Here is an 11,590-nt window from a genome sequence, read left to right as displayed (position 1 = left end):
GTCGGGAAGCGTTCGAGCACGGCCGGATCGGTGGTGGTCTGGAACTTGATCGTGCGGTCTGTTGCATGCCAATCCTGCGCTAAAGCGATGGCATGTACAGCCATGCCGTGGCAGCAAAGTTTAGCTGCAGAGGCGAAGTGATCGATTGCTGATTGAGGTCTCCGTGGTCGGTGACGAGCTGTGCGCGAGAGCCAGGCAAACTTGACGAGATCGCAATCTCCTGTGAGAATGCCTCAGCCCTGTCGTCCGTCAAAAGTTCCAACACACACACACACACACACACACACACACACACACACACACACACACACACACACACACACACACGCACACGTCCCAACTCCCCAGAAATCCCGAGGAGCCGTGCAGTGCCTAGATAATGTGTTGTCTCGCAGCACCGCGAAGATCGCGCGCCTGCCCACCGTCCGAGAGAGTTTTGACCGTCCGTGCCAAGCATCTTGCCTCGAAGGGAACTAGCTTTTTGAGCTAGCCTTCGACGTTAATATGAAAGGAAGGGACACAGACATACACCAATCCTCGCTACCCAACGCGGCCAAAGGATATCCCCCTCGAGAACCTCGAGAGAGACACAGACGTGGGCCCCGCTCTTTCCCTCTCCTAGCGGCCACTCTTCGGATCGCTGGTCGAGCGACCCGGGGGATGCCCCGCGCGCCTGACCCAGGCGCGAAAAACGAATCTGCGAGGCGAGGCCGCTCACGCGGCCCGATGGGGAGGAGCGGGGCGGACTACGGGGATCGGCTTCTTACACCGCCTCCGAGCTCCCCGCCGGCCCCTCTCTCGCGCGGCTGCCACCGCCACCGCGCAAGGCGAATGCCTCCCAGCTCCTTCCGACCGCAACCGGCCCGCCCTCCCGCCGCCGCCGCACCCAGATGCTGAAGCCTCTCGGGTGGCCCAGGAGGCCGGCACCGCCTCGCGCTCCCCCGCAGCGCCCCGACCCCTCCCTGACCGACCCCGAAAGCAGCGAAGCCCGCGCCCTGCGCGGCCACCCAACCGAATCTGACTCCGACCCCAGGGCCTAGTCGGCCCGCCATGAAATCTAGCCGTGTGTGCTGGCGTCCGGGTCCCAGCGGGTTTTCACGTACCTAGAACAAGTACACACACCTCGCAACCGCCGAGTTTCACGACCAGAGGACGATGGCACCGGCTACCCCTGGGTTGTGCTGGACGGTCCCTTGCCCCTACACAAAAGCATGCCTCCCTCGAGCGACGTCCAAGCAGCGATTCGTCATCAACATCGGGCACCAGACGCTGGAGCTGACGTATCCTATGATCTCGACCAGCTTTACGGAATATGTCGTTCCGGAGATCATCTGGTGGCAGTACGACGCCTTGCCGCTCACACGCGAGCTGCTGGCCTACGCCTTTCCCACTGCGAGGCTGTATTTTGGGACGACCGACGCGCCGCGCTGCCTCAAGACGAGGTCCTTCCGGCCGCAAGGCACACGCGGCACCTTCACAGCCGCCACCGGCAAAGCGTTCCGCGCCCTCGTCTGGCGCCGGTGCGGCATCTCCTCGCGGCCGCCCTCCGCCCCTCTCCGGGTGCGGATCATCGACCGCCCGCGCGGCGGCGGCGGCTCCAAGAACCCGTGCCGGCTGCCGGGCCCGCACGTGGGAGGACGCAGTCTGTCAAACGCGACCATCGCCGCCCTGCGGTCGCACCTTCCCGCCGTGCTGCGATCTGCCGGGGCTGCAAAGGCTCCCCTCGAGGTGGTTCGGCTGCCGGAGCGGCCCGACTCGCTTTGTGACCAGGCGTGCACCGTAGAGGAGAGAGCTGAGGGAGAGCCGAGAGAGAGCCGAGAGAGAGAGAGCAGCGAGCGAGCGAGCGAGGGAGGGAGGGAGGGAGGGAGGGAGGGAGGGAGGGAGGGAAAGAGAGAGGAGACCATCAACGGCGTGAGGAGACCTCGCACCCAACTCGCAGCACGCGCTCGCACCGGCGGTCCGTGCCTTCTGCGCCTGTCCAGGTAAGACGCTACGCCGAGGCGGATGTCCTCATCTCGCCGCACGGGGCCCACCTCGTGCACATCCCGCAGCTGTCTCCCTCGGCCGTCTTCATCGAGGCGGCCGCAGTAGCAGAGACGAGCTTCGCTTCCCGCATGATGAAACCCCAGACCATGGCACAGACAGACAGACAGACAGACAGACAGACAGGCAGACAGACAGACAGACAGACAGACAGACAGACAGACAGACAGGACAGACAGACACTCTCAAGCACAAGGGACACGGCTCAATCTCACGCCTTCGGCCGCCGGCCGGCTCATCCTGTCACGCGAGCCGCACAGCTTCGTAGGTGACGCCGTGGGCCGCCGCCCACCAGCCAGCGTATGCCGCCGTGGCAGCCCGCCTCCGCCTCAAGCGGCTTCAGCTCTGCAGCCTCCGGCCGCGAGACGAGCGGAGCGGACCCGACACATGCCCGGGGCTCGCCCCCCCACGACGCGTCCGTTACGCGTCCCGTAGGCCGCCCGACGAGAGGAGCGGGAAGACTGAGGAGCAATGCGGCAGGGAGGGCGGCACCGTGAGGGGGTGCTTGTACGCCGCGATGAACTGCTTCGAGCTCGCGGTGGTGCGGGACAAGTCAGACCAAGGCGGCTCGCCCAGCCCAAGCTCCCCACGGGATGCACTTGGCGGAGACGGCTCAGCGCCGTGCGTTGCCGGTTGCCGCAGGCACGTCTCATTGCGCAACAGGGCAGGGCCGCTGCCAGTGCCTCGAGCCGACGCTGCGGCAGGCGGTGGCATTGGCGCAGGAGGGAAGAGGCTCGGCCGCTGCACCGCGGCGTGCGGCGGTTGCCGAGCGGAGCTCGCGTGGGCTTCTCGAGAGCCATACCGCCGCCGCCGCCGCCGAGGCCGTGGGCGGGGCGGCCGCCGCAGCGCCGACGTTCTGCAACCCGATCGATCTGCCGTACCGTTTCCAGCCCACCACGGGGGAGTCGTTCCGCGAAGGGGCGGACCCGACCATGGTGGTCTTCGGCGGGCGGTACTTGCTCTTCCTGTCCAAGAATGGCGGGTACTACGCGTCCAACGACATGCTCCGATGGTCCCTCATCGTGCCGACTGGCGCGATATGTTGAACTTAAAAATGGCTCAAACACACCATGTCCGGGACTCGTCCACGACGTGTCCCCGACACGTCCCGTAGGCCTCCCAGTCGACGACTACGCGCCGACGGTGATGCAGATGGAGGGCCGGCTCTTCTTCACCGCGTCGCACTCGAGAGCGCTGTATACCACCGACGACCCGTTCAAGGGCAAGTGGCGGGAGGTGGCGACCCTGCCCTCGTACGCCGACCCGGCGCTCTTCCTCGACGACGATGGAAGAGTGTACCTGGCGTACGGTTCCCACCAGACTTGGGGCCCGACAGGTGGGGGCAACGCGTCGCACGTCGTCGAGCTCGACCCGGCGCGGGGGTGGAGGGAGGTCTCGCACCACAGCGCGGTGGCGTTCGCCGACGCCGCGCGGAACGGGTGGGAGGTGAGCGGCAACGGCAACGACGACTACAGACTTGCTCCGTATGTTGAAGGTCCGTGGATAACCAAGGTGGGCGGCGTATACTTCCTCCAGTATGCCTCGCCCGGCACGCAATTCTTCACGTACAGCGACGGCTTCTTTGTGGCGAAGAGCCTCCGCGACTTAGGCCACAGCCACCACAGCAAGTACTCGCCCTTCTCGCCCTTCTCCGCCAAGCCGACGGGCTTCATGCGAGGCGCGGGGCATGGCAGCATCTTCCGCGGCCTCGACGGCGGATTGTGGCACGTCACCACCGCCGTCATCGCGAGGCGCATCCGCCGACTCGTCATCAACCCGGTGCACGTGCAGGGCGAGTGGATGAACGCAGACACGTACCTCGGCGACTTCCCCGTTGGCGTCGACGGCAGGCAAATCTCGCACGCAGTCACACAGACACAGACACACAGAGAACGAGCACCTGGACGTTGGCCCTGGAAGGCTCCTTGTGCCCCTGCCCGTGCCACCATGGGATGCCAGACCTTCCTCCACCTGCCACTAGGCGCCCCGACTGGCAGCTTTTGTCTCTCCACAAGCCGGCCACCGCCAGCTCCACTTCCGGCGCCAACGCCCCGTCGCGCGCCTTCGACGAGGACATCCGCACGTGCTGGTCAGCGGAGACCGGCGCGGCGGGGGAGTGGCTGGCGGTGGACCTGGGCGCCAACGCGACAGCCTACGCGGTGCAGCTCAACTTTGCTGAGGCGACGCCTGACACGCTTCGATGCCCCCTTTGCCACCACCGACCTCTCTCGCCACCGCCGCCTCCCTTCGCCTTTCCCCCCCTGGCCACCACACACCACACCACCCACCTCCTGGCCCCCACCAGGTGGGCGCCAAGCAGACGGGACGCCTCCCGCTCCGCGACGCGTGCCGGTACTACTGCGAGGCGTCGGCGGACGGCGTGCGGTGGACGGTGGTCCCCGAACTCGACCGCAGGGAGGGCGGGCGCGACTCGCCGCACGACTACGTCGCGCTCCGCCAGCCTCTGTCGCTGCGCCACCTCCGGGTCATCTCGGCGCACACGCCCGCCGGCGCCGCGTTTGGCCTCTCCGACCTCCGCATATTCGGCACGACCGCCGCCGTCAAGCCGCCGGCGAGGGTCGGCGCGCCGCGAGTGACCCGCGACAGCGCCGACGCACGGCGCGCCAGCGTTGCGTGGGACGCGGCGGCACGGGCGGAGTGGTACGTGGTGCGCTTCGGCGAGCGCGGCGCCCCCGGCCAGTTTCACAGTTACCAGGTGTACGGCGGGGCAACGTCGCTGGAGACGCGCGCGCTGTCCGCTGGAGTCGAGTATGACTTTGTTGTCGACGCCTTCAACGAGGGCGGGCGCACGGTGGGCACCCCAACCGCGCCTCGGCCTGCGCAGCGGCACCCGTGAACTCTGATTCCTTGGTGTTCGCCGCGTGAAATTCCGCCTCGAATGCAGTAGCGATGTATCTGCGTGCGTGCGTATGAGCTCACTAGCTAGAGCTCACACTAGAGGCCGTCATCGCACTCGCCTTCCTGGGACCCAGTGCTGACTTCTGACTGTGTCGTTGCTGTTTCTCGACGGACTGTTTCTGCTTGTGCGTCTACTCGAGGGTCCGGGGTTGTGTTTTTCTGTGACAGCCTGAAACGTGAAAGGATTTTTTTGGAGCGACAGCCTCAAAGTAAAAAGGATGAACACGCACACCCACACGCTGCGAAACACGCACTTTCCAGGTGTTCCTGTGTTAGTGCCAGTAGCCAGAGTCCCGTGCCCCCAGTGTAAAGAAAGAAAGAAAGAAAACAGACGACAAACCCAAACACGAGGGATGGGGGAGGAGGACAGGGTCGTGCGAGGTACGGCTTTAGTTCGTGGTAGAAGACAGACGGTTTCTTTGGTTGCAAATTCTTTTCCTTGGTTGTAAAATTCTTTTTCTCGCGAGCCCTACTCTACCCAGAGGGGGTGAGGGAGACGCCCACCAGCACCCCGTGGAACGAGGGTGGTGCTGGTGCGGGTGGATGCATGGTCACGCTGCCTTGCGCGCCCCCTCCCAGTCCCGGATCTGACGGCGCAGGATGTGGTTGGGGGTGAGGTATGGGTGCTCGAGCGCGCCGCCCGTTAGCGGGCTCGTCGACTTGGTCGCGAGCCAGCGCTCGATCGCCGTCCGCTCGTACGCGTGCCCGTCAGCCGCCATCACCGGGTCGCTCATCAGCTCGGTCGTGATTGGGCAGACGAAGTCGTCCGGCGGCTCCTCCTCCTCCACCGAAGGCGGCCTCTCTGCAGCCAAAGAGGACGACGCTTGCTCGTCGGGCGCCCGCCTCTCCACCTCCAGCCTCGCGCTCTCCTCTAGCGCCGCCGCCAACTCCGCCTCCTCTCCCGCCGCCATCGCTGCCTCATCCTCGGGCTCCCGCGACGGCCCAGCGCCGCCCCCGCCGCCCTTCCCCTTCCCCTTCTTCTTCTTGTTCTTTGCCTTCTTGCTCTCCCTAGCGCGCTCCCCCGCCTCCTTCTCCGCCTCCTCCCCCGCTAGCAGCGCCTCGGCATGCCGCGTCGCCTCCGCCTCCGCCGCCGCTCTCACCGCCTCCCTCGCCGCTGCCGCCGCAGCCGCCGCCGCCGCCGCATGCTCTTCGAGGGCGCGCACGCACTCGGCGTGGCCGTGCTCCTTCGCCCACTGCAGCGCGGACTTGCCGTCCTCAGAGCGCAGGTTCGTATCCGCGCCCGCCCGCAGCAGGCGGAGCACGACGGCGGGGTGGCCTTGGCCGGCGGCGCCCATCAGCGCGGTGCCGCCTTTGCTGCTCCGCAAGTCGATCTCCGCGCCGCGCTGAAGCAGCAACTCGACCACCCGCTCGTGGCCCTCATAGGCGGCGCTCATCAGCGCGGTGCCGCCTTCGCTGTTCTGTAGGTTGATCTCGGCGCCGCGCTGAAGCAGCAGCTTGACCACCCGCTCGTGGCCGTAGTTGGCGGGCTCGTGGCCGTAGTTGGCGGCGAGCATCAACGGGGTGTAGCCGCTCACACCGCCTACCACGCAAGTCGCGTTGGCCCGCCCGCCGCTGTCAAGCCACGCCAGCAGCGCCGCCTCGTCGCCTTGGAGAGCTGCTGTCGCGGCCTCTTCGGGAAGGTTGCCCAGTAAGCTGGAAGAGGCCGCGGCGTTCGCTCCCGCCGCCGCCTCGCCCGAGGAAGCGCCGCCCGCCCCTCTCGCCGCCGCCTCGCGCCGCCCCGCGCCGCCCGCCGCCGCCTCGCGCCGGCTCGCAGTCACCTCCGCGACGTGCTGCCGGAAGGCCTCGACACACGCGGCGTGGCCATTCTCTTTGGCAAACTGCAGCGCGGACTTGCCGTTCACAGAGCGCAGCTTCGTATCCGCGCCCGCCCGCAGCAAGCGGAGCACGACGGCGGGGTGGCCTTCGAAAGCGGCGGCCATCAGTGCGGTGACGCCGTCGCTGGTCTGCATGTCGATCTCTGCGCCGCGCTGCAGCAACAGCTCTACCACCCGCTCGTGGCCTTCGGCGGCAGCGTCCATCAGCGCGGTGCCGCTTTCGTTGTTCTGCAGGTTGACATCAGCGCCGTGCCGCAGCAGCAACTCGACCACCCGCTCGTGGCCGTTGCCGGCGGCGCCCATCAGCGCGGTGCCGCCGGCGCTGTTCTGCTCGTCGACCTCTGCGCCGTGCCGAAGCAGCAGCAGCTCGACCACCCGCTCATGGCCGTTGTCGGCGGCGCCCATCAGCGCGGTGCCGCCTTTGCTGTTCTGCTCGTCGATCTCCGCGCCACGCTGCAGCAGCAACTCGATCACCCGCTCGTGGCCGTAGTTGGCGGCAAGCATCAGCGCGGTGACGCCGTAGCTGTTCTGCAAGTTGATCTCCGCGCCGCGCTGCAGCAACAGCTCGACCACCCGCTCGTGCCCCTCCTGGGCGGCGAGCATCAGCGCGGTCCAGCCGACGCTGTTCTGCAGGCTGATCTCAGCGCCGTGCTGCAGCAGCAGCTCGACCACCCGCTCGTGGCCCTCCTGGGCAGCGAGCATCAGCGCAGTGCTGCCGCTCGCATTGCCTACCCCGCAAGTCGCGTTGACCTGCCCGCCGCTGTCAATCCACGCCAGCAGCGCCGCCTCGTCGCCTTCCGCAGCCGCGTTCGCCGCCTCTGCGGGAAGGCTGCCCAGTGAGCTCGAAGAGGCCGCGTCACTCGCTCCCGCCGCCGCCTCGCCAAAAATGCTGCACGCCACCATACGTGTGTTCAGCGTTCCGGCGTACTTACAAAGAGCCGGCTGGCCCCGGCGTACAATTTATTAGGGGCCTAGAGAACACACCCCCTCTCTCTTTTCTCCCAGTAAGCTGTACTACAATTTCAACCTCGACTCTAACCCGTCGCCGCGATCAACAGCAGGGAGACGCCCACCAGCACCCCGTCCGTGGAACGAGGGTGGTGGTGCTGGTGCTGGTGCAGTGTGGATGGGGCGGAGACCACACTGCTTGCGCGCCCCCAACGGCGGCGGGCCGCTCGGGGCGCTCGCGCACCCGCCGCACTCGCGCAAGTGCTGGCGTTGCTCTCCAGGCTTCAGGCGCAAAGAGCTGCATGCCACCCAAGGCGCTGTCGAGGTTCGCCGAGCGCGGCGCAGTCGGGGGAAGCCGCCACCGACGAGCGCGTTGGACTTTTCACTCCGGACAAAGACGGGCACACAGCGGACGGTGCGGGGCGTGTGCCCGTCATAGCGGCGAGGCGCGGGACCGTCTGTGGCGAAGTGGGAGGGTCGCGTCCCCCGATTTCCGTCAACTCACGGTCCGCACGCGGCCACACCGCCCTTTAGCCTTTTGGTTTTGCCTTCAGATCTCTACATGTCTTTTTGTTGAAATGAACCCCGATGCGAGACTTTAGTGCGGAGAGAAGATATTGGCTAGCCATTTTGGAGCACTTGGAGCATTTTGAACATTGCGAATTTTAAGCGTGGGACGTCGAAATCCGACTCAGTTCGGGAATTACGCCTCGCGTCTAGGACTAGATTCTGCGCTGGTCAGTCGAAATGCAGCGCGTCTTCGTGTGCGCCCCCCTTGTGCTCCTTCTTCCTCTTCTTGACCGGGGGCCGGCCGGGCGCGCTGTCCCGGTCGAGGCCGTCGAAGATCCTGAGCGCGTTGTCGATCGCCTGCTCGGGCACTCTCGGGCGCTCTCGGGTGATCTCGGGTGGTAATCTCGGGTGGTCTCGCGCGGTCTCGAGTGGCTTGTCTCGAGATGGCCGCCTGGTCCATGTTGAAGTACTTGTAGTTTGCCAGCCGGCCCACGAAGTGCACGCCCTTGAGCGCCTCCTTGTCCGCGAGCGCCTAGTCTCGGGGCAATCTCGAGGTAGAGCCGGAGGAGAGAGTCTCGGCCCCTTTGAGCCGTCTCGGGGGAGGGAGAGGGAGAGGGGGGGGGGGGGGGCACGCGCGCCTTGTACTTGGCGTACAGCGCGTGGTTGCGCGGGTTCGGCACCGGGTAGTACGGCTCGCCGTCCGCGCCGCTCGTCTCGCGCACCTGTTCACTGTCTGCGCCTGTCAAGAGGCGCTATTCACAGCTTGCGACCAAAGACCGCTCGTCTCCGCGCGCCACGACGGTGTGGTTGCTGCGCGGCTGGCCGGGGTAGTGCTTGTACCTGTGGACCAATGAGCGAGTAGTCATCGTCTAAATGAGTTGGCCGTCCCGCGGGGCAGAGCTCGTACTCAGTCGAGCGAGTGAAGGGGACGGCCATCTCGGGGTAGTTGACCGACGTGCCGGGCTGGTAGTACCCGTGCTCTCCGATGTTGAGCACGGCCAGCTTCTCGAAGCGGAGCGAGCGGTACGTCAGCTTCGGCAGGCCCGAGTCGGCGAAGTAGTGGTCGATCGGGCCGGTGAAAATGAGCTTGCCGCACCGGCCGGCGAGGCGCTGCTGCACGTCGAACCAGTCGACGCCCAGCACGAGGTCGATGAGAGGGTCGCTCAAGATGCCCGCCATCCACCGTGTGTACCCGTCCCTCGGCTGGCTCTGGTAGCGGTCGGTGAAGTAGCGGTTGTCAAAGTCGCTGCGAACCGAGATCCTCCCCGTCACGAGCGCGTCGAGCTGCGACGGGTCGACGCCCCACTGCTTCAGCGTGTAGCCACGGTAGAATTGGTTGTACGCCGCCCTGCCGACGCTCGCTACCGACTGCTGCTCCGAGTTTGAGCACCCTCCCGGGCCGCACGGCTCTGCGATCTTTGCGAGGAAGGCTGCCGTCTCATTCGCGCCCATGAGGTGCTGGTCGTAGATCGTGTTGAGCGTCTCGGTGTTGAGCGGGAAGGGGACAAACCGCCCCTCGGACCAGGCCAGCTTCTTGTGGTAGTAGTGGGCCCAGCGGCCGAACCGCTTCACGTAGTCCCAGACGTTTGTCAGCTTGGTGTGGAAGTTGTGCGGGCCGTACCTGCTCAGAGCAGGGGCAGGCTGGCGGAGGTGGGGAGGCGGGCGGAGGTGGGGAGGTGGAGGGAGGGAGGCGGGGAGAAGGTGCCTGCTCAGAGCAGGGGCAGGCTGGCGGAGGTGGGGAGGCGGGCGGAGGTGGAGGCGGAGGGAGGGAGGCGGGGAGTCGAGAGGGCAGGGCGGACAGATTGAGCCGGAGTCCGGTCTGGTCGTCGAGAAAGTCGTAGCAGTTGCCGGCGATGTGGCGCCGCTTCTCGACGATCAGCACCGATTGCTTGCGCAGCGTCGCGTACCGCTCAGCGATCACACCGCCGCTCAGCCCCGCGCCGACGACGCACACGTCCCACTTCCGCGGCGGCTCGGGCACGCTGGTGTACGCCTTTCCCAGCCCGCCGTCGTCGACGTTGGGCAGGGCGTGCTCCAGCGGCGATGAGATGACCTCTGGCTGCTCTCCCGGCGTCCGCGGGAAAAATCTCTGAAAGAGCGTGCCGCCGCCGCCGCGCATGCTGCGTTCGTGCAGGTGGCGTCGCTCGGGCAAGCGGCGCTCACCCGCCGGCGAACGGTCGTCGGCGAGGACGACGCCGGCCGCCGGCGTTGACGCGACTGACGACAGAAGCGCGGCGATGGAGGGGACCAACATTTTAGGGAAGGGATGGAGAGGGGAGGGCCACTTCTCGGGACGCCGTTCCCAGCCTTATTATGAGAAGAAAATCCGTTGGGGCTTGCGCTGTGCGCTGGTCTATGAGAGGTTGAGGTGTGAGCCCTGGAGGCCCTGGGGATGTTCCCGCAGCGCCACAACGACGATCTTTGGACCCCAACACGTAACATACTTCTTTTTCATCTTCTCAAGAGCTGTGGTAGGGATCGGGGTGGTCTGACCGTGGTCGAGGCCCTCCGTAGTATCGTGAGACGTCTCTCTTTCCTCGTTTGCAGAGGGATCGGCATCTGAACCCGAAGGTCGGTGTTCAGCAAGTGGTGGTGGTGGTGAGCCGTGTGCGCGGCTCTGCGGTATTGTTGATCGCGGGTGAGGCTGCAAAGCCATCCTCGATCCGGGTGTCGTCTCAGACGACTGTAGGATTGGTATAAGGAACTCGTATCCGGGTGGTTTGGGGGAATGGTGTCATACGACACCGGGCTGTGACTTAGCACATGAAGAGGGTTGACTGTCTCGCAGCGCGCGGCGCAACGGAGCAGTTGGGAACTATTAGTGCCACTATTTGGGCGCCTATTCGGCGCCCAAGGTGCTAATATTAGCGGTGCCAGCGCTCTCAGGCCGGGTGCGAGGGACGAACGAGGCCGTACCTCGGCTGTGCGACAACCCCGCTTTTTGGTTGTTGGTAGGCCGCGACAGCTGTCTTATTATGGCGAAGCAGCTCGACAACCGGGGGGGCGGGTGCCTTTTTCGGCTGTGAAAAGAGGCCATGCCCCCCCACAGGCCCAGAGCCGCACCCCGCACCGGCCGAGGCTCCAATGGTTGGGTAGTACCTTCTCCTGGAAAAGTTAGTTAGGGACATGCCGGTTTCGGACATCGGCGAACGATCGGAAGGGTGCCGCCTGCACACAAATGGAGTCCTCGATGTGTGCACCTCAGTCCCAGAAGCTTGGGAGCAGGCGGACATCGCTTGCATGCCGGGGGGCGCACTACACACGCATGTCCGGAACGAACATTTCGAGGAGAAGGTACTACACAACGATTGGAGCGTCGGCCGGTGCGGGGTGCG

The 11,590-nt window shown here is 65.9% G+C and overlaps 2 protein-coding genes across 2 annotated transcripts; one reads left to right on the top strand and one right to left on the bottom strand.

The window, feature by feature from the left end:
* Positions 1-1,155: 1,155 nt before the first annotated feature.
* On the top strand, positions 1,156-5,141 carry EMIHUDRAFT_468251 (hypothetical protein; the record flags this gene model as incomplete). Its single annotated transcript, XM_005783622.1, has 6 exons — positions 1,156-1,520; positions 2,479-2,584; positions 2,865-3,084; positions 3,158-3,893; positions 4,025-4,223; positions 4,349-5,141. 6 exons carry the CDS (start codon positions 1,156-1,158, stop codon positions 4,898-4,900), a joined length of 2,178 nt encoding a protein of 725 aa, XP_005783679.1. The 3' UTR covers positions 4,901-5,141.
* Positions 5,142-8,356: 3,215 nt separating this feature from the next.
* On the bottom strand, positions 8,357-10,512 carry EMIHUDRAFT_442307 (hypothetical protein; the record flags this gene model as incomplete). Its single annotated transcript, XM_005783621.1, has 6 exons — positions 8,357-8,612; positions 8,707-8,787; positions 8,894-8,977; positions 9,050-9,095; positions 9,163-9,876; positions 10,055-10,512. 6 exons carry the CDS (start codon positions 10,507-10,509, stop codon positions 8,484-8,486), a joined length of 1,509 nt encoding a protein of 502 aa, XP_005783678.1. The 3' UTR covers positions 8,357-8,483.
* Between the last annotated feature and the right edge of the window lie 1,078 nt (positions 10,513-11,590).

This window comes from Emiliania huxleyi (assembly GCF_000372725.1).
Source record: "Emiliania huxleyi CCMP1516 chromosome Unknown EMIHUscaffold_179, whole genome shotgun sequence".
Classification (NCBI taxonomy): domain Eukaryota; phylum Haptophyta; order Isochrysidales; family Noelaerhabdaceae; genus Emiliania; species Emiliania huxleyi.
This window is presented reverse-complemented; position numbering and strand designations above follow the sequence as displayed.